This window comes from Meleagris gallopavo, chromosome 11 (genome assembly GCF_905368555.1).
Source record: "Meleagris gallopavo chromosome 11, MGAL_WU_HG_1.1, whole genome shotgun sequence".
Taxonomy (NCBI): Eukaryota; Metazoa; Chordata; class Aves; order Galliformes; family Phasianidae; genus Meleagris; species Meleagris gallopavo.
This window is the reverse complement of record NC_139414.1, coordinates 2,729,481-2,756,005: the sequence shown is the minus strand read 5'-3', so window position 1 is coordinate 2,756,005 and position 26,525 is coordinate 2,729,481. Positions and strand designations below refer to the sequence as shown.

At 41.7% G+C, this 26,525-nt stretch overlaps 1 protein-coding gene across 1 annotated transcript in view; it reads left to right on the top strand.

Annotated features, from left to right (window-relative positions):
- PPP2R3A (protein phosphatase 2 regulatory subunit B''alpha) overlaps positions 1 to 26,525 on the top strand; it is a 48,865-nt gene that overhangs the window by 8,822 nt on the left and 13,518 nt on the right. The window contains 5 exon segments of the mRNA XM_085232713.1: positions 1,508 to 3,966; positions 16,303 to 16,560; positions 18,437 to 18,540; positions 20,994 to 21,096; positions 22,706 to 22,780. Of these exon segments, the coding sequence (XP_085088839.1) occupies positions 2,008 to 3,966; positions 16,303 to 16,560; positions 18,437 to 18,540; positions 20,994 to 21,096; positions 22,706 to 22,780 (2,499 nt within the window). The 5' untranslated portion in view covers positions 1,508 to 2,007.

The window sequence follows — 26,525 nt, the reverse complement described above, 5'->3', positions numbered from 1 at the left end:
TACCTGTGAGAGCGTTAGAAGGCTCTTGGAGTCCAGAGATCATTAGACTTCTTGGAGTCATGGAAGCATGGGTTTTCCTGTCTGAACAAAGCCCGCTAAGTCTTATAAGATGAGCACGTTGGTGAGCCAGTAGTACTTTTTTAAACTGTGGCTCTGATTCAGCGAAGCATTAAACGCACCTGATTGTGGAGCCTGAGAGTCAGTGACTGGAGGGTGTGGAATCTTATTACCTAGGCTTCTGCTTGATGGTATAAGGACCCCAGGGTTTAAAAACGGTTCTGTTTACGCCCTTTATCCTCTGACTCAGTGCTGTGGCTGGGGCACACCCCATACCTCTGATCATCCCTTTGGAAGGCTCTCCTGTGCCTGTGGGGCTTTGGGGCAATGCCAGTGGGTGTAGGGAGGAGCAGTACAGGGCAGGCACAGAAGCGCGCTGTGAAGCTGGCCCTGGTACAACAGACAGATTGGCCTGTGGTGCTTGATAGGCAGGTGGCAGCCTGTTACAGACACCAGAGTGGTAGTTGGAGCAGTTGCTACTTCATCTTGCGTGCAATCATTGCAATGTTTTATATAATCCATGGAACAAATCAGAAGGGTTTCTGCGTGCAATTCTACTTAATTGTAATGAGCAGATTTGATGTGTTTATGAATCTCATCAAATAATCTTAAAATCAGTTCTTTTCAACTTCAAATGAAGGATTTATAATATATAAAATGTCAATGTTCAGCAGGATGTTTTTGGTTTTTTTTGTACAATTTTAACCCTTGTGATAGGAAGTGCAACCATAAATGCTTACTCTGAGTGTAAAATTCTCAATTCTGATTTTCACAGACTTAACCTCTACACAAATGTTATTTTCTGCTCTTGGTGTCTACATCAGTAGACTTATTAAAAAGTCTGTTATGCTATTTATGGGTTATAGGAGAATAAACAAAGCAGTTCTTCTGTCTCAAAATGTTTGCCCATAGTCCCAGAGACCTTGGTGAAAGGCTAATGGAAATAGCCTTTATGAAAGGCCACACATTTTTAGAAGCATTCATCTGCTTTGCTTCAGGCTGTTTGCAGTGCTTTATAGTCCATAGAGTTTGGAAATCCTGAAAGTGCTTTTCTCAACTACTATTTTCCTTGTGTAGGGGGTCTTGGGAAATGAAAGCCAGAAATTTGCAACATGATCAAAATGTTGTGTACCATTAGAATTAAAGGTAATGTTTTGCTCAGAATAGGAAAGAGGGGGGAAATAAGCAAGTCTGGAAAAAAGAAATCAATGAGTGGTTAAAATAGAGCTGTTAAAATGGCAACACACAGACAGCCCGTGTATAAATATAGGCTAGCTCCTTAGCAGTGTTCTTATATGGTAGATCTGAGTGAAGGAAAAATATCAGCCTGTTCTCACTCCATACGAGCCTGAATGCTGGTTGGTAAGGTCTGATGCCATTTGTTTGGTGTCAGAAAAGGCTGTATATTACATGTCAGTTGTAATGACTCTTGTTTCTCTTTCTCTTGCAGGGACCTTCCTTAGCAATGTGAGAAGGGAATCGCACAAGCATACTGTGGATTTTTTATCTGTACATACCACTTGATTATTGTCTGTCTTCTACTGATCAACCCAAAAAGAAAGATCAAACAAAAACTGTTGTCAGCTCTGCCCTAGAGCCGCCTGAAATTTATGACTCCTTTTGGAGAAACTACCTGGACTGTTAGAAATGGAGCAGTTCAGGCTGTGTCTCTGATCAGCAGAGCTCTCTGCGTGGAGTACAGACATCAAGTTGCCTTAAGTCAAAGCATATGCAGGTTGCACTAATTGTTGTAACTCTACTGCTGATACCACTCCAGACTTCACTAGGACTTTCCAAGACAACAGTTTCTCACATAGCTTGAATGTTTGCAACTGATGTTTGAATATTTCTATTCGATCTGGTGTGGCTGTGCAAAGTCAAAGGAGTTTACTTTTTCCTGCTAAATTAATAGTGAATTTTGAAGCCTCCCTTCCAAGCGGGATCTGTGCTATGGCAGCAACCTACAGGCTTATGGTCACAACTGTGAACTGCTACAGCAGCGTGGTGATAGAACAGCACTTTCAGCACACAGTGCATTACTGCCCGGGGACTTGCCAGGTGTTTAAGCAAGGAGTTGCATGTATAGTTGCCCACCACAGCGTGTGTGCAGAACTCAGTGTCCAAGATGCCAACCTAGACCACAAAATTCCGGTTTCTGAAAACGGACTTGCCTTGCCTGGAAATGAGGACTATCAGCAAATACTCCTAAATAATCCAAGAATCAAAAAGGGCTCTTCTGTGCAAGCTTCCGGCAGTTTAAAAGACATTACTGGTGAGGCAATAAATCTCGCCAGTGGTAAAATAAAGGAATTCTCATTTGAGAAGCTCAAAAACTCTTCCAATCATGTGGCCTACAGAAAGGGGAGGAAAGTTCGTTCAGAATCATTCAGCAGACGATCATTTGATTTTGACATGATTTATGGGCACTTCAGCAATGATGAGAACTCTCCTCCGTGTGGCTTTTTGCAGAGTCCCTCACCTGTGGAGAAGTGGCAGGAGAGCAACGATGCTCCAGAAGTCAGTATGAATCCCATGGTTCCCTTCTCACCCCATTCCTTCTCTGACGAAAACTTCATTACCCAGATTTTGGAGAAGCACAAGCTGGATGGTTCTTCTGGTGGAGATATTAAAGTGTGCTTAGACATCTTGCTCAAGTGCTCAGAGGATCTGAAAAAGTGCACTGACATAATAAAGCACTGCATCAAAAAGAAATCAGCAGGCAGTGTTAGCGGAGGGAGTAGCAGCGATCCTCTGGCTAGTTCAGAAATGATATACATGAATCTGATGCGAAGATTTTCTTCATACCTGAAAAAGCTACCCTTTGAGTTCAAGCCACCCGGGCACAAGGAGGCAGGTGATCTTGGAGAATTAGTGAACTGTTTTCATGGCTTGCAGCAATCTCCCTTTTCCCCAATATTTGGAGATGAGCAGCCACCTAGATATGAAGATATTATTCAGCTTCCATCCTCAAATGCAGTTCCTGTCAGACCACCAGGTGACCAGTGTGAGGTGACAAGTGCCTCTCAGTCCATCCAAACAAGCACTGTGAGCTTTACCTCAAACTCCCTTTGCAGCACCTCCCAGGAGAACAGTGTGAGAGCTGTGAAAGATGCTTCTGTTCTACCTCAGTTACCAGCCACAAGCCCTTCAGACTGCACACCTTCCACTGAGGTTTTGTACATCGAGGAAGAGTCAGATGGGGAAAGAGTGTTAGAGAAAACAACGAGGGCAAAGGAGAAGGGGGACTGGGAGAGTTTAAAGCATAGCTACCAGCTATCTGGTTCTTCAGATGTGATTGCTGATGTTAAAGCAGAACCTACCAGGATAGGAGGTGAACTTTCTCACACTTCTGAGAAAAGTAATCTTTTAAAACCAATTTCAGATTCTGTACTGCGTGGTTCTCAAGGTGGCGTCTCCAAAGGAGAACAGACGTGCAAGATAGACAAGGATGAAATAGATAAACTGCTGCTGGACTTGGAGCACTTCTCTCAGAAAATGGAGAGTACTTTTAGGGAGCCCCCTCCAAAGGAGAGCGAACCTGCCTGTCTGCAGGTATTTGGCTGGCAGGGTAGGCCGGTACTACCTGTGGCTCTTGAACCCAAAAGTAAACCCAATGACCCCACTTCCCCTTTGTCAAAAATCGTGGAAACCAATGGTCATAAAATGGAAGAAGATGACAGAGCCCTTTTACTGCGTATCTTGGAAAGCATCGAGGACTTTGCCCAGGAACTAGTGGAATTCCAGACAGGCAAGGGAAGCTTGTCCAAGGAGAAAGAAGTGATGCAAATTCTTCAGGAAACATTATCAACTCCTTCACAGTCCCTCCTTGCAGGGCAAAAAAGCCATGCTGGGGCTGCCTCCAGAGACTCTGTTCCAGCTCTGATTCAGCAGGCACCAGAAGTAATTAAGGTAAGAGGATGAAGCCTTTGAGTGGATAATAAATGTGGAAAAAATGTGGAAAAAATGTTACGAGTGGTAAGCAGATCTTTTGATGCTGCGATGTGGAATAATGTGCTCAACCTGGCAGTAGTATTGATGCAAAAACAAAAAAGGAAACAAAAAATCTGAGCAAACAAAATGGGCCCTGACATGCAGTTTCACCTTTCACCTTGTCGTTTTCCTGATGGTGCTCCGGTAGTCTCCTGTTTGCTTCTACTTAAGTGGGTCCTATATAACAGAAGGGCTGAGGCAGTATTTCAGCTTATTGCTTTATTCCTGGGAGCAGGCACTGGGTTGGCTCTCACCAGTTCAGTGAGAACTGGGTGCTCCACCTTGCCCTTTCCCTTCTCAGAGTAACAGCTTCCTTTGTGCTGCTTATCGGTGGTTCCTGAAGAAAGATCCTCTGTGGTACAACAATGAAATCTAAGAAGATTTATTTATTTCCCTTCCTGTGTCCTCAATGCACAGAGTTGTTACGATATCCATGCTGCGCATTGCTCAAACAAGAAGCAGGATTTTTTCAGAAGGGTCTGGTTGGAAGCCTGCCTTAGAGGGAAGCCAAAGCTGTCTGTCCAGCTCCTCCTAGTACTTTCCATTTGAAAACAAGTGCCACACTTCCAAAACAATGCTGTACCAAGGTCCCTCGCACGTGCGCAGAAAGTATAGAGGGCTTCACTTCCCAAAATCCATTTTCCATTTATGTACTTGAGAAGGCATCCAGATTATCAGTAAACTCTCAGAGCTCTTTCCAGCAGGAGCGTGATTTGCATGTCTTCAAGATGTTTGATTTCCTGAAAATACAGGTATTTGGTGCAGTTCTGAAAGGGGTGGGATGGAGAGAAGAATTTATCTCCCTACACGACATGATTGAGATTTTTTTTCTCATTTTTAAGACTGCACTCCAAGAGTTTCTAATTTTTCTCTGTGCATCTTTGCTTGTGGAAAATGGCAAATATGACCTTGTTGGATATCTCTAGCAAGCCAAAAAAGCTTCTGCCTCAAAGAGTTTAACTAAGCAGCTTTAAAAGCTCTGAAGTAATCTTTTAATAACTATTCTTGCCTTATGTATTTACAAGATTTTTTTTAACTTGTGAACTTCAAACAAAAATTGATTGAGTGTGACATCTGCATTTTGTGGCTGCTTTTCTACAGTACCTGAGAACTTGGATACTCTTAGGCTGTCAAACAGCTTTTATCAGTTGGTTCCCTACTGGTTTGTTTCCCTCATTATCCCTGTGGTTTGTGCGTTAGTTTGCTCTTAGCCTGCCTTCACCAGACGTACAATGTGTACCAGTATTACAGGAGTTCCTCTCGCTTACTACAGCTCAGCTTTGTACATGTGCCTAGGACCAAAACTCACAGAAGAGAAGAAATGTCTTGGGAAAGCAGAGGAGACCTGGAGGGGCCTGTGCTGCACAGTGCAGCTGGTGCCTTCAGAGTGGGTTAGCCCTTAGCTGAGTGGACAGAAGTCACCTGAACTGCTAGTTAAATCAGCTTGCTCTGAGGTTTGGTGGCATTTATAGAGAATGTTTTGTGCTCGTCACCTCACCTGTAGGTGTAACACGTAGGATATATGTGAGTCTTCTTGGTTAACTCTGAATCTGGCTGGAGAATTTCTGTGAATTTCTGAAGTGTTTGTTGTATTTTCTTAGGGCTCGTAAATGATTATCAAATCATTGTACAGCATACATACAAAAGCAAACAAACAAAAAACTACCGGATCTAATATTGATGAAAATGCAGTGCAATTTTCATTTCTGATGCTTGTGGCAGTTCCAGTATTCCTTGAGCAATGTGGAAGGAAAGGTGAAGGCCAGGCTGTCTGTTGCCTCAGACTGGCCTATCTGCATTGAAATCTGTTTAACTTGCATCAGCAACAGATTTTTTCCCTTTATCGTAAGAGCTGGTTATGATCATCCATGCAGAACAATAGAATTTCTTGCCTCCTCAATTTCAAAACCAAAATATTTATAAATTAGGAAATGAATACTCAAGAAGTCCATCAATTTTTCAGAGCACATAATGAGCAAATCATGCTTCGTATAGGCAGTCTAGGAAGCTTTGCATGCTTCCAGGCTGTTTGACATTTCCCAATCTGAGATCCAGTTTTCCGCTGCTTATCTCTGGACTAAGTATTTAGTTTAAAATTTCCTGTTCTGTGTGTCTGCTGCAAGCTGATCTTTCTTATAAAATGTTTTTTGAAATACATGGTTCAGTGAAAATAATTCAGCTGTCTGACTAGCTAGAAGCTAGCAAAAAATATCCCAAATGTTTGCTAGTCCGAGAAGGAGCAGCAGCAAACCAACTAGCTGTATTCTTTGTCTGTAGGCAGGAGAGCAGTAAGGAGCAGAGCTTGGTTGGGCTGAGGTTGTGAGGTAAAACTAGAAACAGGGAGTAGGGGAGAAGTAGAAAGTGGGCTGTAGAATTTATCTGATCTACAGATGTGATGACTGCTAGATATTTTGGGGAGGTAGGAGGTGAAGTAAAGAGTTCTGCTTTTTGTTTAAAATGCCTTCTGCAGAGTTCTTGGAAAAGTCAAGGGTAGGTGTTTTTGACCTTAACCTCTCTGTGCCCTTGCCCTGCAACCTGTGCAGGATGGATGATTTGATGAAGCATTTAAATTAGGTTAATGAATGCTTGCAAAGTGCCTAGTACTCGAGTGAAGGTACGCAATAAGGTCTCTAAGAACCTTACATTCTCATTCTGCCTTCAGGTCAAGTTTGGAAGTGCAGGGCTCTGCTCCAAGCCCTGCTTGTGCATTCTGTTTTAAGAGCTGCTGGGTGAAGTTTGTGAATAGTCTTGAGAGCAGAAACCAGGACAGGAGTTTGATGCCAGAAGAGGCTGCCTCTTCACATCCTGCCTCCACCGAGCACCTCGTATCAAAAGCCTACTTGTGGTGCAGTGAGCTAGAGAGCGGTCCTGCCTCCTGTTTCTCTTCCTCATTTCTCCACTTCCATATTGCGTGGCTTTGAACTTTCTTTTTACTTACCCTGATGCTTATATACAAACTTAATATTTGGGACTTATTTTCTGCTAAATCAGTAATTAGAAAATTAGCTACGTTGAAGTGCAGTGGGTGGTACAGCTGCCTTTGGTCAAGGAGAGATGGACCTTGAAGCAGAAAGCTCAGAGCTTACAGGGCTTTTACATTAAATAATCACATTTTCTCAAAATGCATTTGTAATATAATGGAAAACTTTCTGGAATCAGATTTCCTCTACATATGTTATGAATTGTTTGGATCAGATGTTGTGATATCACTCAATTAAGTTATCTGCACTCTTTTCAAACATCAATGATTCATGCTTTCTAATCCCAAATGGTAAGAAAGGACATTTTGATTGTTTGATAATAGTAATTGAAATAAAGGAAAATAATAAATGAATCTTAAAGTATCTCAGAATCAAAAAATGACAAGAAAATTAGATGAAATTAAGGAATTTAAAGAACCAGTATTAACCACTTAAGGAGACGTTCCTGGCAGGTGGGCTAGTTTTGTACTCATGGCAGATACAGATTCTTCTTGCATTAAGTTGGTTTGTCTTAAAACAGACATCTGAAGGTTTTGGTGCAAAACTGATACACGTTGAATTTTTCAGCCTCATTGACTCTAAAACCAATAAGAAGTTATGCTGCTGCTGGAGAAGCTTGATCTGTTTTGAAGGCATTTGGAGCTGGTGCCCTTTTCAGCTATACAGAATGCACTGCGTTTTTGCAGCCAAACTTGTGCTACAGCTAAGCTAAATCCTGTGATGATTGAATCGTCTGAATGTTTTAGAACCAAGCCTCTAGCTCTAGGCACAGGTGGGATTCTGTCCGTGCTCTGATGGCTAATGAAGGCAATATGTACTTCTTTAGATACAACATCTTTCACCTTTGTGCTTTAAATTGGGTCACTCAAAGCAGAGGAATTTCCAAATTTGCCTGCATTTTGTTCAGTTGATAGGTACCCTGTTGATATACTTTCCTACTGCAGACTGTGAAACCATCCTTTTGCTTCCATTTTCTCAGAGTGCTGTATATTTCTGTCTTTATTCGTACCCTCCTTTGTGCTTTGAGGATAAGAGGTACCATACTAGGAACCTGCTATTTTGCAAAAATCTGGAATTCAGATTCTTCAAGCTTCAGCTGCAGTTTGCTTTTCTTTTTCTATGCTATCAAGATGGTGGTGTAACTCTCTGGAATCCTGAAGTGGTCGGTTTGTGAATGGGAAATCTTTATTTCAAGAAATAGTGAGTGTTTGCTGGGTTTGTGTGTCTCTTCCATTCATATGTCTTTTAAAGCACAGCGTAGCTGCTCTGGGTGCAGCTGTAGAGATAAGAGGTTCCTTGGGGCTACATTTCCTCTGCGATGTGTAAGCAAGGTGAGAGGTCAGTGGAAGATGAAGCAAGTACACTTGCCACAGATGACTGGGCATAAATCTTCTGACGTGCTGCTATATGAGATGTGCAGGGCTCCAAGTACAGTGAAGCCTCTTGTGCTCTGAGGGCATTGCCTTAATGTTTAGAAAAAATTGTTAGAGCAAGAAAATATTTGTTCCAATACTTCTGCATACAGATGCGTGTGCTTTTTACTTAACTGCAATTCCATTTAAAACTTTCCTGTCTTCCGTTTTCTTTTTTAGGACTCTTCTCATTCCTTTCCTTGTCCTGCCCCTCTGTTAGGCTGCACTTTCATTTGTGAGGCACGTGGCAAACTCAGCTGATGGCACTGATAACCTTGTGATTGTCTGGAGCTGTGTCCGTGAATATGCACCTGGACTTTGGAGCTGAAGAGTGCTCCCAGGTTGCACAATTCAGATATTTCAGATATAGCTCCAGTGACCTAACGGGACCTAAATGATGCTCCTGTGCTCCATTCTTGTTCAAATAGTCTTTCATGAAGAGCTGAATTGCACAGCCTAGACTTTTACCTTGTCCTGTTGAATGAGGAACAACAGGAGAAAAAAAACACCTTGGGATTTTTGCTACACAGTTATGAAAACATTAAAAAAATGCCTTATTTGTGTGCCTGCTGAGGGTATTTCAGAGAGGAGAAAAAAAAAAAAGGGGTCTTTTCTTTATTAAATAGCCTAGCTGTATAAGAACAAACATATGTGATAATTAGAGCTTCCTTTTTGACAGCTTGTTTCTGTGTCTGCCTGTAGACCAGCCACAGCCTTTTAGGTGATGCTGTTTATGAATTAAGGTGGTGCAGAACATCAGAGCCACGCGTGGTCCATTAAAAGCTTTCTGTTAATGAGGCTCAGGGATACCTTTCTATTTCAGAGACAGTGTTTTATTAAAAGCAGCCTGGTTGGGCAGAAATTAGATGATGATCTCCATTACTTTGTAAAGAAAGTAAACTGGCAAGTAGCTAGAACTTCTCAAGTCAAAGACGAGAAGCTGGTTATGGGACTGCGTGTTTGTTCATCGTGTGCAGGAGGAACTGGACATTTGTACAGCCTTTGCTCAGCACTGTTGTGGTAGGAGAAGAGAACACACTTTGAATGAGCTTGCTTAGAGTTCTGTAGAAAAACAGTGGACCATCTACTGAGAATTGCTTTGCATCTGGGGAGCAGCATTTGCCTTGTGAGAGCTGTGGGAAATGTGAGGGAAAAGCATGGCACGTTTTGGTGTCTTTATAGAACAATTTTCATAGAATTGTAGAGTATCTCGACTTGGAAAGGAGCTATAAGGGTCATAGAGTTCAACTCCTGACTCTGCAATTGTATTCAAATGTCTGAGCTTATTATCCAGATCATCCCTATGTGCCTGTTTGGTGTTCAAGAAAGAAGATGATTCGCTTTTTCCAAGCAAGAAGGAAAAATTGATGTTTCCTGAAAATTACAGCCTCTGATTTAGCGTGGAACTAACGCTGGTGTCCTGCTTCATCACCTCAAACCACTGATGCTGTGTGTGTGGGTCTTGGCTGAGAGCGAGTGGTTTAACTCTAGCTGAGTCTGGCTGATGGCAGTTTGCACCTCGGGTTTCAGCACTGAGCACAAGTAAGAACTATTGGGGAAGATGGTATATTTAGCCACTTCTGCTGCCTGTTTAATTTTAGCACTCTGGTAGTGGTGGTGGGTGCTTCCTTTCCCATATTGCCCCTGGCCTATTACAAGCCAAGGACAGATTGTCTGTCATGTAGCCAGCAGGGAAATAGATTCTGTTTTAGATCATGTTTCTCAATTAAAGTATTACAAGGCAGAAGATCCTGGTGGTACTGAAAGATACCTTGTATATCAGTTAAAAAAGGAAGGCCTGGCTTCAGGAATGAGACCCAATCTTTAGATGCCCTCCTTGTGAAGAGAGAGAAGACTTGGTATGCTTCTACATGAAGCCTTTTGCCATTTTTTGCCACTAAAAATCAAAGCCAAGACAACAACCTACTGGTTTTGACGTGGTTGGCGTGGTGTCCTACCGAGTCCTTGTGCCTCTTCTGGAGAGTGCAGCATCTGCTTAGAGCTGACCAGGATGATGATCAAGGAGAGTTCTCTGCGGAGGGACCCAGACCTGGGAGGGGAGCTGGCCTTCCTTGCCAAGGGCTGTGACTTTGTTCTCCCATCTCGGTTCAAGAAGAGGCTGAAATCATTCCAGCAGGCCCAGGTTTGATTGCTTGGAGTTTCTTTCACTTTTTCTGTTGCTTTGTATTTTATTTTTTTTTTTAAATTGGATTAGAGAGTCAAACTGTGTCCCCTCTAGGCGTGTCTATTTGCAGAAAGGTATTTGCAGCCAGATACCAGCAGGTTTAAAAATAAACCTTCCAGGCTTACAGCGTGGAGTTAAAAAGTCTTTGTAAACAAGGGGAAAAAATTAACAGGAAGGGCATTGGTTTAATAGGGAGAAATTGTGGAAGTCTATTAGGTCTTTTCTGCCTTTTTATTAATTAAGAAAAGCCCTATTTGTGTAATTGCTCTGAAGGTGTCCTGTTCCATGTGGAATGGCCACAGCTTTCTGCTGCACTGAGAAGGCTGCACTCTCTGCTACTCAGGTTTGTGTGCAGACCTGCCTGCTTGATTTTGGAGAAGAATTTATCATCCCAAAGTGCTTAATTGGGCTCCTTCCTAGTCTCTGTGGGCTGTGGCTGAAGGCGATATAGCCACAGAAATGAAAATTGCACTGAAGATATGTTGCTTGGTAAACCCCATCTTCTATACTCAAGTTGTGGGACAGCCAGAAAAGGTTGGAGCAATTTGTGCTGTGCCACCAGGTCGGCGTGTGGCCACTCCACATTCATGGTGAGGGATGCTGGAATCTGCCCATCTAGGGCTTCATCTCCATTAAAATAGTGACCCAGTAACAGTGTTAAAAAGTTGAAATTAACAGTGGTGCAGCTGTTTCCTAATAAACAGCTATTAAAATAGTTCCAGAGTCTACTGTAGCATGAGGCTCATTTTTTTTTCTTCATGATTTCTGGTGACAGGTTAAAGCATGTGTATAAGGTTAATCTCTGGAACATGTTTTTTTGCTCCCTAGGGGAGAACTGTATGAAGTAATGATGTGTAGTAATGGTTTGGGCGGGGACCGTGAGCAATTTAGAAGCCTAATGAGAACCATGCAGTGCAGCTAAGAATGTTCCACTCTCCAGCATTGGCTTAGTTGTGTTTGTCTGACCACCTAAGGATGTGATTAGGGTGTGGTTTTCAGGGAGAGAGCAGATTTCCTAGTAGACCAACTGGAAAAGTTGTGGTGAGCCTTTGGTAGGTGAGTCCTGGCTGGGCTGAGCGCAGTGAGGCTAACTGCAGGTCCAAGGCAGGTGAGCTGATGCAGTGGGCAGCTGCAGCTGGGAGGAGATGGGCTTCCTCCTCTCTCAAGTGTTTGCTCCCTTTTGCATCCTTCTCATCGTGTCTCCAGTCTCGCTAAGTCTGTTTTCTGCCTTTCCAAGCAGGTTAAATCAATTTGTAGAGGGGTCTGGCAAGCTTGCTAAGCAGCGACGACATCTGTTCAGGAGTGGAGATGGGAATTCTCCCTCTTGGCAGCATGGAGGTGTTAATTTTTGTGCCTTGCAGAGCTATACCTTGTGTTAGACTGGGTGTATGAGGTGACCTGAGAGTAAGGTAATTGGATTTGCTAAGTACAGGAAAAAGTGCTTGCAGGAAGAAAGGTGAAAAGACAGCAGTAGGGAGTGGAGATGAGTGACAGATGGCCACGTGTAGATGTTAGCAAGAGAGGCTGGGGAGCAAAATGCATTTTTTTATGGTAGGATCAGAGAGCCTTCCATAGCAGTGATGGTAGGAAGAGACCTCTGGAGGCCTCTAATCCAGCATCTTGCATGTAGGAGGATAGAAAGACTATCACTGATGCTAGATCACATCAGCACTGGCTTTTTACGAGTCTTGGAAGCTCCTCAGGCATGGGGATTCCCCCCAGCCCTTTCAATGGCCCCTTCCTGGCCGTATTTCTCTCACTTAACCTTTGGTTCCTACTGTCCACTGCTCCCAGTCTGCAACTTACAGCTGTTACTTTTTACACCATGTATCACTACTATCACAGCCTGGTGCATCATTTGCTTTTATTTGCAGTCAGGCCATGCTGCAGGCTTCTGTTCAGCCTGGTGCACCCCATGTTCTTTTCAGCAGGGCTGTTGTGCAGACAGGGGTGGGGCTGGCGGTGGGGGTTACAGTGCCCCGCTGCAGAGCTTGGCACTTCTGGAAGCAGCTGGAGGTTTGCTGAGGTCTCCTGTGCTGGAGGTTCTGCCTTTTTCCGTGCTGACCTTCCCCCTAGGTAAGTATCTGCTGATTGAGGCAGAGGAGAGCTGCAGAGGGGGTTGTATCCCTGTTGTCCCTTTGAGTGCAAATGTTCTCTGGTGGCTTTGTATCTTCCATGGAGCTTTCAGTAGATGCTTGGGCTCTGAGCTGAAGTATATCAGTCACAGGAAGAGCAGTGCAATATCTGTAGGCACATTAGCAGCGGAGGCGTGAGATCTGTATTTTCAGAACTCAGCTGGATAAGGCCATTAGGAACTTGATCTAGGCTTAGAGGTGGCCTTGTGTCCCTTCCCACCTACGTTCTTTATGGTTCTGTGTTACACAGAGTTTGTTTTCATTTGTTTTGCTGCAGTGGGACTCTGCTTCTGCTGGTGAGTTTACATTTGTAGTAGAAAAAAAAAAATCTATCCAGAAATGCAGTTTATCGTAGCTTCTCCATGATGCTGGCAGTCATATGCATAAGAACCTTTGTTGTTTTTTTTTTTTGAGACGGGAAAGAGACAGCAGAAGGATATAATTATGGGAAAGGAGTTCAGGAAAAGAAGGGAAAGTCTTGGGCTGTTGATACAAATCAGCTCTGGAGAACTGATTATGTCTGAGGATGGCCTGTGTCCAGTTATCATCAGACTTCAGCAAGACAGGAACAGTAAAAAGGAAAGGAGACATTAAGTCAGCATTGTGGACTGCAAGTAACCAGGCTGAGTCACTGTACCCTAGAAAAAGGATCAGAGAATCATATTTAGAAGAAAACAAATAACTGGTAAATTCAAAGACCCTGGTGGGGATTAAAGGCCAGGAGAAAAGAACAGAAAATATTACAGCACTTAATGTGATACTGCTTTCTCTCTGGAGCTGTCTGCTGCCTGAGAGACAGACTGCGATGGGAGAGCTTTTCTGCTTTGTTTGTGTAGCTACAGTGCGGCTGCTTTTCTGTCTGCTTTATTTATAGTGCAGATGTCACTGTTTTAGCCTGTCCATAAATAAATTGTATGATTGGCAAGAGATGATTCAGTGGATAGACAGATTTTACTTACAGGTAACATAAACCACCCTACAAAGCAGTATTAAAAAACATTTTTTGATGTTGCTTTCCTTTATTTAATTAAAAAAAAAAAAAAAAAAGGCAATCAGCTATTGGTAGCAAAGATTTATGTAGCATTCACAGTTTACTTCCTTAGCAGTCATTCTTGAAAATGCACCTCTCTTCTGGAGAAATGTTGCACTAAGCAAACAGCATTTTGGGGTAACTTCTTGCAATAAGGAATGTTTCCTACCAAGAAGTGCCACAGAACTCCCCTCATATTGCTTCCTTTGTTTTTGCCATGAGCTGCTCACAAACATTTCTCATTAACTCCCTGCTGTGTCCATAGCAGTTGACATCTGGATTTACCCATCCCAGAAGCATTTTCACACAGCGTTGGTTTTTTCAGCAGGACAAAAAAAAACCCAAAAACCAAGATTATTCTCAGGAGAAGTATCTTTCAGAGCTAATTACTGCCTGTTATCCTTGTTGTTGCAGACAGCTCGTTCCTTATATGAGAAGGAGGCGACAAAGCTCAAAAATGTTCGTTTTATTCCTGCAGTAGAACCTTCCAGAAGGAAGCAATTAGTGAGCTCAGTGTCCACCTCATGTGCCTTGGACTGAGCCGGAGTTATTGACTGAGCCTTTCTGGGAAGATCAGCTGCAAACCTGTGTCTGTACAGGTTTCCTACTTGGAGGCTTAGGAGCATTCCCTCTATGTGTCCTATAGGTCTATGGACCTATCTAGAACCTCTTGCATTGCTCTGTGGTTGTGCATCAGAAAATTCACATCGATCGTGGGGGTCTGGCTCCTGTCTTACATGAGCTGGTGCCAAAGCTTGCTGACTGATTGGCTCTGCTTCCAGCAAGTGGGGTCAGACCAAATGCACTCTTATGGGATGTTCAGCTGGAGTCCTGCATCCTGCACTGCTACTATGGGATGTGCACTACACAGAAGAGGAAGAAAATGACACAGTGCTGTTATGGCAGCATGCTCTGGGGATCTGCCTACGAAGAAGAAAATAGTATTTTATTATTCACTTTTACTGTAAGGGAATGAGGACATTGTTAAAGTGAAGAGTCTTTTGAAAGAACACCGTTTCTTTGTTTTTGTTTTGTGGGCATTTTTGCTAAATTTGAGTCATTCTTTTTATTTCATCGAAGTCCTGGCAACTAGGAGTGCATGTTTGCATCAGGGAGATTAATGAGCAATAAACCTGTTTCTGAGAAGTGGGTCTTCAAGACAAACCGGTGTTAAGTCCTATTACAGGAGTTGAGTGGCTGGAGATGGCACCCTGATGTCTGTTCCAGCTTTGTTGTGTATGAATACAGCATTGTTAGAGAGCAGCATGGCTTTTCCCTCTGCTGGAATCTGGACGGTGAAGCAGCTGAGAGTTGGGTCGTGGCTGGAAGCCTCCCGTATCTGGTCAGTGCAGACGGGGTGCCACAGGCTGACAAACAAACAGTCCTGTGCCTTTCTGCTGCCCAAATCACCAGCTTGGTTTAGAAAACAACTTCCCGAGTAGTTGGAGATTGGAGACCTCTTGTAAAGGGAGGAGAGGAGCACTTCAGGAACCCCAAACTCCAGGGTAGTGCAGAGCACATAGAACTACAGAGCAGTTGTAGAATAGAAGTGTGCTTGGGCTGGCACATGTGTATCAGCACATGTGTTCGTGCTCCTGAAATGGGATGTTTGGAAGAAGGAAGAGGTCCTTCCTATTTAAAAGGAAGCAGAGAAGTGAAGAGGAAGAAAGTCTTTCCATCTCTGATTTTCCAGATCTTTGAGGAACAGATTATGAAGTGTTTTAAAAACTACAGAGAAAGTGGCTCAAGGAAGCTCTTACAATTATTATTCCTTCAGCTCCCTGAAAGCAAACTCATGGCAAGTTGGGTTATTCAGTGTGTGTTAAGGGAAAGCTCCAAGTTTCTGGAAAATACTAAGGCAAGGAATTTAGTCAGTTCATCATAGCATTCTTTGGTATTTAATAAACTCAGTCTTGGATACTATATCCTAAAACAATTCTGTTTTGAACTATTTAGAGTAAATAAACTGAAAGTTGCAGCTGTATTTACTTGACTATTTCCTTATTAGCCTCTTATCACATATGTTGTTACGTTAATAATAGCTCTTACATTTGAACCATTGTGCAGTAGGCAGTCCTATTGCCTTTTCTCAAGAGAGCATGTGTTCATGGGGGGGCAAGGAATGTTTTTTTTTAATCCCTGGAAAATCCGATGTCTGAGTTCTACTGCTGATACTGGAATGTCTGTTTGTGGGGCAGGTTGGCAACACAGTGAGCAGCATAAGAAGAAACAGCAAGCATTGCCCTTGTTCTACGGTACTGCTGAATTGCAGAGTATTTTCTCCTGTGATTAAACAGTGTGTTATAACCCACAGCTACAAACAAAATGCACAGAAACTGTGTAGAAGCTGCCTTAGATGTGACGTGTTTGACCAATGTTTGATATTGCAACGATTCTTAGATTTGTTGTTTAAGTCAAACATTTTTATCCCTTTAGCTGATGGTTTAAATTTTTTTTCTTTTTCACACTGTTTACAAAAAAAAAAAACAACGTTTATTCATTGTATTTTCAGGTTCAAAGTAAGCAAGAGAAGAAACCTGGAACGTCATCCCCAGTCCCTTTGAACTCAGTGGTTAGCCCTTGTGCTCTGCCTGTGAATAAAGCCACCAGCAGTACCCCTTTGTCCGCAAACATTCCACGTTTCTACTTCCCTAAAGGACTTCCAAACGTCTGCACTAATCATGAAGAGATCATTGCCAGGATTGAAGCAGCCTTCACAGAGTTTGAAGATGAGAAAGCCAACATCTGTGAAATGGGAAAAATTGCAAAGGTAACCTCTCTAGATTTCTTTACTTCTTGGGAAGGAAGAAAGGCTGAAACTAAAGCTAATAAAATACCTTTTTATTTTTTTCTTTTTAGTGAAAAACAATCCAAAATTCTTTTGCTCTGATTTTTTTTTTTTTTCCTTTTAGATTAGGAAAATAATTAACAAAAACGAGTTCAGTTAAATTGTCCGTGGGAAAAGATTGCTGTTTGTCGTGACTGATGTGTATGCTCCATCTTACTCGGATTTGCAAAATCCTTCTTCCAGACTTTTTGGCAAATAAAAAACGTGTTTGTTTTTCTATTTGTCCATAGTTATGCTTAGAAGATAGCAGAAATGTAAAGTGCCTCTGTGGCTTCAGATAGTGCTGGTTACCTTCTCTGTGGCTAGCTGTCGTACTGATCTAGACATGATCTATGTACACTGCAACAGCATTGCTTGGGAAAGGAATTTCCAACCTATGCCACCTTGGGCATAGCAGAAGAGGAAGATGCTTAGTCAGCCCTACTCCACTGAGTTGCATATGTTTAATGTCCACAATGTCAGCAGGCTTGGAGTTGCTACAGTCTGTTAATGATTTCTTGGCTTGAGAGAACAAAACACAGCACTTGTGTGGGAGCACGATGCAGATGGGCTGTTCTATTTTCCTCTTCTTCCATCGTGGATTTTAGTAATGCTAATCTAAGACTGGCAGTTGTCAGATGCACCTCATATGTTCAGCTTGTCCTGCGTGTGAGTGCATCTGTGGCACTATAGATTGAGCAGTGATGTTCTGTCCAAGGGGAGGGCTTGTTTTCTAAGAGGCAAGCTTCGGTTTGTTTTTAGAGTGTTACACTTGTAAGCCATCTCTGAAAACATAATTTCTTAGCTTGACCAAAATAAGTTTTGAAATTGGTTTTATGACAAGACAGTTAACTGTGTGTAGCTTGTCATATTCAATCTGGGAAAAGCAGGAGAGCTGCATAGAAGAGACTTTTGCCTTTCTGTTTGGTCTCTGCAACCATCTCTAAATGGATGTGCTCTATGTTGTTCAGTTGTTCTGTGGCTTGCTGCCGTTCTCTGGGACTGTTGGGAATGGTACATGTTTGGAGGCTCTAAAGGAAATGCAGGAGAGCCAGCTACACAAAGAAAACTGCAGAAAATAAATGTTATTTTTTCTTTGGAATAGCAGAGCACCTGCGGAAATGCGGTCACCTGACAGAAGAATGGCTTAATCCTAACATGTTTATTTTTTACCATTCTGAAAGCTACCCAGGTAGAAATGCTAATGCAGTGGTTAATTAGAATGTTGTGGTCAGAGAGTCCTGTTGGAATTGGCCGCTTTCCATTTCTGCTTTCATATTCTATTATCTTGCTGAGATTTAGCAGTGCTGGGAATGAGTGCTGGAGTGGCTGCTCATTTCACATTCAGACATTCAATTGCTAATTGTCTGAGGTGTTCCAGCCCATGGCAGGGATGTTGGAATTAAACGATCTTTGAGGCCCATTCTAACCCAAACCATTCTGTGGTTTGTAACTGGACTTGAAGTTCCCTTACTGTTAATGAGAAGTTAGCTCATAGGAAATGGATTATCCTGTCCTCAGGTGTGTTTGTGAGGTAGCTGGCATGGATGGTCCTTTGGAGGTTCCTATATTCACCCATTTGGCAGAGTAGTTTAGTCAAAGTCAGATCTGAAGAGTCTGACCATTTCTGGACGGACAGGATGTATTTCTCAGTTACTTACAAAGGCATATAAGGGTGGATTCTGAACCTTAGCACACAGTAAACAGCTTTTTGACTAAGCCATTACTGCTTCAGTTCCTGTATGTGAAAGTCCTCAAGGTGATATCAGTGCATAAACAATTCAGTGTGACTTCTCTTTGTTCCTGTGTTTCATTGCAGATATGTGGCTGCCCACTCTACTGGAAAGCACCTATGTTCAGTGCATCAGGAGGACAAAGGACAGGATGTGTATCTGTGCACTCATTTGTGTCTTTGTGGAGAAAGTGAGTATAGAAAATGCAAAGTTCTTTTTCTAGAAAAAGGTAAATTTGCCTTGGAAGAATCTTTTCCTTCTATCGTTCTTTTGAAGGCTTTGTCCCTTTTTTTAGAAAAAATCAATGGCTTAAAAATCTGTTTTTCCTTTCCTATAAATTGCTGAACACTGATGCTATGCCATGTACATCAGTAAAATTAACATCAATTGTATAGATGATTAAACATGCTGTTTTGTTTGACTCCTGGAAATGTCAGCTACTGTAAGATAGCTGCTAAATGTTAATGATTCCTGGATATGTTTGTCTGGGGCCTTGTCGATGCACTGGTGTGCTGAGTGAGCCTGATTTGGGAACGAGGGGAGGTAGCCTGTTGCAGGGCAGGAAGAAGGAATGTGAAATAAAAGCGTACAAGTAGGCCAAACTCAGCTTTGATAGTTGTTACCTTCTTCACACACACTCTGTAATAACTGTGTGGGTTTTGGTAATTGTTTCCTCGTACCGCTGTCAAAACTTCTTTTTGAAATTGAAAGCTCTTGCATGTATCATGCTTGGACTTAGAGGTGGTAGGTGGAACAGACCTTTCTCTTGCCTAATCTTTTTCTCCAGGGCAGTTCAGTCTTTGTGAAACACTTGAACAGCATCTCCGCCTCCTATCCAGAGATACTTCTACTTTTTGATTTAGATTCTTGAAATAGTCTTTAATCCTGAGTTTCCAAAATATTTCCTATGACAATGTTGTCAAAACAGCCGAGTTACCCTGGCAAAATTACATGGATGTTGGGATGACTGTGATCACTAAGTTGTTCTTGACAAGGGCAACATTTTTTCCTTCTTGAAGTTCCTCCAGCTAATCCAAATTAATCCCTTATGTATGATAGCACATTTTTGCTCCCACTGATTTGCACATCCTGCAGATTATTGCAAACTGTGGTTGTGCTTCTTTTCTGTATTCCTTTAATCCACACCGTTTCCAAGTTGTTTTAAAAATGTTTTCTTCACTTTGATTTCTCTCTAGAGACTTTATTTTTTGTCCTTCCTTCTGACAGTTGTAACAGTTGTAACAATTAATTCTGGAAACATGATACTCGAAATAAAGGTAGTGTTTTTTGTAAAGCTGCACTACAACTGTATGAACACAACCTTAATTTCAAAACAGGAATGTGTAATGGCTTAAGTCTATTTTTAAGCATCTTAGTAAGTGGTCTGACTTTTCAGAATGCTGTGTGCATACCAATCTCACTTGAAGTCAATAGGAATTGCTGTGTGTATGATGCTTCTGAAAATTGGAGCTTTTAGTTTGGTGTTAAAACATGGCTTTGGGGTTCATCTTTGTGTGTGATTTAAAAATAAAAAAAACACCTCTTTTGTGCGGCTGATTCAGAATGTATTTGTTAATTGACAGTGTGATGTGAACATGAAGCTAACAGAATGGATTGTCAGCCACTAGTTCCCTTTTTTGTTTTCTCAGATAGACTTAAAAGGTGTTTCCCCCACCTTTTTTTTTTTTTTTTTTTTTTTTTTTTTTTTTTTTTGGTAAAATCTGCTTTTGATAAAGAGCAGTAAGACCAAAATTAGTGGCATGCCAGTTAGTGTGATATCTGCAGGAAGACTAGAGGCATTTCAGTGCTGTGTTCCAACATTTCCATGTCTCTCTAAATTCTCAGCACTACTAGTTCTTTCATAGTATCATAGAATCATAAAGTTGCTCAGGTTGGAAAAGACCTTAAAGATCATCAAGTCCAACCACAACCTAACCATAGTACCCTAACTCTAACAACTCTCTGCTAAATCATGTCCCTGAGCACCACATCCAAACGGTTTTTAAACACATCCAGGGATGGTGACTCAACCACCTCCCTGGGGAGCCCATTCCAGTGCTTAACAACCCTTTGTGTAAAGAAGTTTTTCCTGCTATCCAACTTAAACTTACTCTGGTGCAATTTTGTTCTTCATAACTTCTTGTGCACGGCAGCCAGCCATGCCATAATTAATGAGGGATGCTCATTTTCCTTTTGGAGAGTGATTTTTCAGGTCTGAGACTTAGTCACTGCAGTTTCACAGTATCTTCAAACATTGAAATGTAGTGAAAGGCTGAATTAGGATGCAGGTCTGTTATGGCACCGTTAAGTTGGTCCTGTTGACTTCAAAAGAGATCATTGAGCATGCAGCATTTTGCAAAGTCAGGTTTCTTACTAAGATGTCATCGAATCAAAATAGGAGTCGTCAGAAAGAAATATGTTGCTACCACAGGAATGTTGATGTGAAAAAATCTCCACTGAGCAGAAGTACCTTGGTGCTGCCAGGAGATGCTGAAGATGGTGCTAGTATTGAGGTCAACTTTGCATAATGCATATTGTAGATGTATTGCATAACGTGTGATAAGGCACTTGATCATTTAGCTGTGATTTGTGATTGTCAGTGAGATGCAAAGCAGTTGAAGTAACTTTTCATCTCTCTCACAGGATCTTACGTAACTGCCATGATGACGCATCCAGATTTGCTTACCTTGTAGCAAAGCCCAGCTGTGGTTACCTTGAGCAGGAGGACTTCATCCCGCTGCTTCAGGTACCTGCACTCAGCACTGAACTGATGGGGAGAGGGGGAAATGTTTGTTTTTTTTAACTGCTTTATTCTCATGTCTTTGAATGTTTACCAAAAACATGCAGACCTATGGTTGAACAGCGTCTGGGTGGGTTACTTTAGAGAACAGTTATAATTGAATTTGTCTAGCCAGACTATCAGATAAAATATCTGTACAAAAAAACCCCTTGCAGTTCCAACTGGCCTGTGTGCATCTCTGTACCTGTTAGTACCAAAGTTCCACTGCTGCTTTTTTTCCGATATTCAGGCAAAATGTCTGTGTCACGCTTTCATTTCTTCTTAGTATGCAGGCCAAAGTCTGTGCATCTTATTTCATTTCTTTTTTTCCCTTCAATTCAGATGTGATATTTTTAGCAGAGCAATTATGAAAACAAAGTATTTGTGCAGACTCTGGATAGATCTAGCTCTTCTACAATTTCTCTGTAAATCAGGGCTATCTGCTTCTCTTATCATCTGTTGATAATTTTTTTTTTCCCAGGCTATTCCATAATGTCCTTAGTTTTAACACACTTTGTTGCCCTCTTTGCAAAACCTCAGAAGAGATGCTTTGCTAGGGAAAGATTTTTTTTCTGTGCTGGATGTTTGTGTGTCTCAAACAAGCCTAACTGGGACTGCAATAAATTTTCTTCTGTTCTTTTTCACCTTTTCTCCACTGGGCATACTGCCTTTCCTGTCTTCTTAGCTACTGGTTCATCCAAAGACATGTACAGTCTTGTTTGTCATTCAACCAGATGTTAGCAGTATTACACCATACGACACCACCATATTAGACATCAAGTTAGACTGGCCAAAACCAGGTCGTATTGTGCCCCTAAGGGCACTGTATCAGCTCTGTCCCTTTGCCACATCATGGTATAAGCAGCAAAATTCTGAACACCTCTTAAAGAGTAGAGGAGTCAGACGTAAAATTACACAGACAATCTGATACACAGAGGTCTGAGCTGATTGATTCAAGATCTAAGCAATTTCTGTATATGTCTGGTCATGCATTTTTTAGTAGGTTTGGCATCATGAGTGAGTATTTCACTTACAAAAAGCTGACATTATAAAACTCCACGTATAGTTCAAGTCAATTTTGGGAAAGCACTGATGTCTGTCTGCTTTCTAAGGTTCACATGAATTTTCATTGTTGTGGACGATGTGAAAAGCAACTTTCTTAGCCTTTCACAGAACACTCATTACTGACACTTAGCTCTAACAAATATCAATGTATTCAAAGAATGGAAAAAATGTTTATGGAGAAGAGGTGGTTGCATGGTCAACTAACTAATTTTGTATCTCGTTCAATAAAAATGAGTTTTCATCCACTCACTAACTCTCTTCCTTTGTTTTTCTGTCCTTAAGTAAATCAATATGGCCCAACAGGTGCGTATTGCCCAGAAAATGTATTGTACTTGTATTTCTAGAAGGTTCACTTCATAGATTAAAAGGTGTAATTTCAGTTTTATTGTTAATGCTGAAAAAGTAAGCAAAAGTATTGGTTTGTAAAAAACAAAACAAAACCCAGTAACATCTGAACTTTAAATAAAAGGAGTAGGAAATCTGTTTCAGTTTACTTGGTCTTATCTTGCAGGATGTGGTAGAAACGCACCCTGGTCTGACGTTCCTAAAGGATGCTCCAGAATTCCATTCCCGGTATATTACTACGGTAGGCTGGCTTGTTCCATCTCCTGTCACAGTGCTGTACCAGCCCTCATTTTGTTATTTGTCACCATTCCCAGATCATTCATTTATTGCAAAAATACATGGTTTTTATATTGCTAGCAAGAAGTTGCATTCAGAATTTCTTCAGAACAAAAAAATAATCAATCTGTGTATAAGAGGTCACTCACAAGGGTAGTAATGATTCTTTGTGGTCTTAAACAAATCTTTAAAACAATTTTGGCCTTTAATTATGTTGGAGGAAAATAAGAGTGCTCCTTCTTTGGTCTTTGAGAGCTACTAAGTTACCCCTAATACTACAGGGCTGCTGTGGCCTGGGAGGCCATTTGAAGATTTCTGTCACTTAGGCGTGGGGACTCTGATTGTTCCATGGTACAAGGCATCCATTGCACCACTGTCCAACTCTCCTGCATCTCACTTGCCAGAACGCCTCTCTAGTCCTTCTGAATCACTGATTTTTTTGTGACTACTGCTGGTAGATCTGTAGCTTTGTTCCCACTCTGCAGTCAGAAGTTAGATTTGTGCTTTACCTGAAAAAGTTTGTACTTTTATTTTAAGCCTGTGTTGTGTTGGGTATGAATATGGATAAAAGATATAAATGTGGAATGTTTGATCTCTGCAATGATAATAAACTCAGATAAAAATGAGTCTGAGGAGAGCTTCATCTCAGCTGGGCTTAGAGCTTTTCTGATTGGCTTTTCTTATTGGCTCTGTGGGGACCTGCTGCACCACATATCGGCAGCTGGAAGATTACTGGCAGGCACAGACTTATCCCTTTCTTGTAAGGAGCAGATGGCAGAGGAACACTGCTGCTTCGGCCATATCCAGTGTTTGTGAATCTGTATAACGAGAGACAATTTCAAATGTCTAAACACTCTTGACTATGGTGGTAAATGTCAATGTAGTATCAGCATCTTCAGTCCCCGCAGAGCGAGACAGCAGATATGTTAAGCATAGTACCTGGTCAGAGTAGGTATAACAAATGTCCAGGTGATTTTGAAGGCTCGTGAATGGATGAATTGCTGTGATTTCTGGACCACACCAGGTGCTGTGTGTGTTCTGGTTTGAGACATAGCTGCACTTCAAGATAACTGAAATCTAGGCTACTACTAAAAAGAGAAATCCTTTCCTTCCTTTTATTTTCTTACAACTTCCCTTGTACCTGGATGAGCTATGTCCTGTGTGACAGTCAAATTTGGGCACAGAATAAGATCCTTCATGTGTACGTGAAACTTCTCAATGCTTCTTGATTCTGCTCATCTCCTCTGTGCTTTCTTACTTCAGCCTGAGAGCCTTTAGACACCCCTCTGTGTAATCCTGTTCACAATGGTGGCTTCCTAAGCTTTCTCTCTGGCACCCAGGAAATGATGGTGCTGGTGTTTGAAGTGAACACTGTGTGGCAGCGAATCTTACAAAGCTGTGACATCCTTCACAGACTTCTCGTGCTTGCAGAACAACTCTGTTTTGGGTGTCTCTTCTGACAAACAGATTCCTCCTGAGCTCTGTGTTTGGCCTTGGCTGGATCACTGAGCTGGAGCAGAGTCCTAGACCTAAGCAGACACAAAGTCTATTGGATCAGGTTGGTCCCATGTGGAGTAGCAATACGTGGCCCACTGCAATAGTGCCTCTCCTCTCTGACAGCAGAAATTCCTATTTCTCACATGTCCATTCATGAATAATTTGGCACTTCTATCTTTAATGTCATGAAATTGAGTATTTCCACCAGGAGGTAATGAAGGAAACAGCTTTGTCCTTGGATTTTGAGACTGCCTGGACACTTTCATTCCCTTCAAGGTAGAGTACCTTGTACTTATTTATAGTGATGTGCTATATCTGCTGCAAGAGCAAGAGTTATATTTCATTTTTTGTATTACAGATCAGGGCCATAAAGAGACACTGGCTTTTGTGTTCATTATTGAATATGGCATCACTTGGTTGAAATCACCTGGAGAGTAAGTTAACAATGGATGTGTTTGCATGTTTCATTATTTTTCACTTCTTTCCATGCCTTTTAGAGGTGCCTTTTGGATACACTAGCCTTTATGTAACCTGCATCAGTGTATTTGACCTGTTGTATTGCCAAACTGTTTGTTTCTAAAGTATACTAAACTACTTGTTTCTTTTAACAGAGGTAGACTCCTGAAACCGATGAAGAGGATGCAGAATATCATGAGACATTTAACATCACTTCTTCCAGAATGTGCAAAGAAAGCTCACTGTTAGCAGTGCATGCTGTTGTTAAAAATCTGAGTCAACTGAAAACAACTTATCAAAACTTACTGCTTGGTGAAAAAAAACGTTCAGCTTATTACTCATGTGAATGTGGAAAGTGAAGATGGCCTACAGGATTTAATAAAGATTTGGGGTTTTTTTGTGTGTTTGTTTGTCCCTCCCCACCCCTCCCCAAAATTGTGTTGTTTTTCTTTTATGGGGATATTGGGAAAAGATCTGGAACTAACCCATCAATGGTTTTGGACCTGGAGATACTTTACATGATAGTATTGGGCAAATAAGGAAGGAGCTTCCCCCTTCCAAAGGCTCATGTACTCAATTCAGAATAAACAGACTTCCGTGCCAGGAAGAAGGGAGCCAGAGTCACAGCGTACAAGGATGTAGCTGCTGAGTAGAAGTGCATGTAGCAGCTTGGGCCTGAGGCCAGTTACTTACTTGGTTTCTAAGCTTACAGCGCAGATGTAATCATGCAGCAGGTGCTCTAACTCAGAAACATAAAGCAGGCAGACCACAGGAGTTAATTTTCTATCACAGTAGACACTGGCTGTTTGAATGTTGCAAATCATGTCAGCTTTATTATAATCTCCTACAGTATTTCCCAAATGCTTTTTTTGACAGCCTTGTCTTTGTAAGCTGGAAAAGAGAGAAGTGTAGACACTGTGTGTGTGTGTGTGTGTGTACTTGCAGTTTACTACTCACCAAAACTACCATTGTTTGAATAATAAAGCCTGCACTGAGTGACTGGATACAGTAGAGAGGAGGTGAAGAGAGATTCCATCTTTCCCCTGTACGCCTTATTTTTACAGCTGATGAGAGGGGAGCAGAGGGTACATCCTTATCAATATGATCTGACAGAGGAATGGTTTCTTTGAGTCACTAAGGGAGATATTTTGCTGTCTGCTATTACCCAGCAGGCGGAGGAAAAGAAAAAGACTGCTAGCTAGGGCTTCTTTTTCTATCCTGAGATTTTTGTTTATGTCCTTGGAATCTGTAAAAGCTGTATCTGTGAATTGCTAGAGTTGACAGGTGTGGTAATGGATCATGTGTGAGGTGAGACACTTCAGCTGAAGTTCTCTGAACTGGCTAGCAAAACCTGGAAGCAAAGCCCAAACAAAATTAAAAAATAGTCCAGAATGGCAATAGTTGCCAGCAACATTGAAGAAGGAAGACACAGCTTTGAATTGTTTAAGACCAGAAAAGACCATTATAATTCCCTGGGCTGACCTCTGGCATTACACAGACCACAGAACATTGCTCAGTGATTGCTATAATTAGGATAAATTTTCTTTTTGATAGAATTAATGCACAACTTCAAAAAAAAAAAAAAAAATCTGTGATTGATGTTTGGAGTGGTAAAGAACCCACAGTGTAGCTGCAGGTTGTCCCAGTGGTTAATAACTGGCAGTGTTTATTTAAAAAATAAATAAATAAAATCCTCTAGATATCTACTTTGAGAGACAAAAAGTCCTTCTGCTGTTCTGCATGTCCCCCTGTAGGCT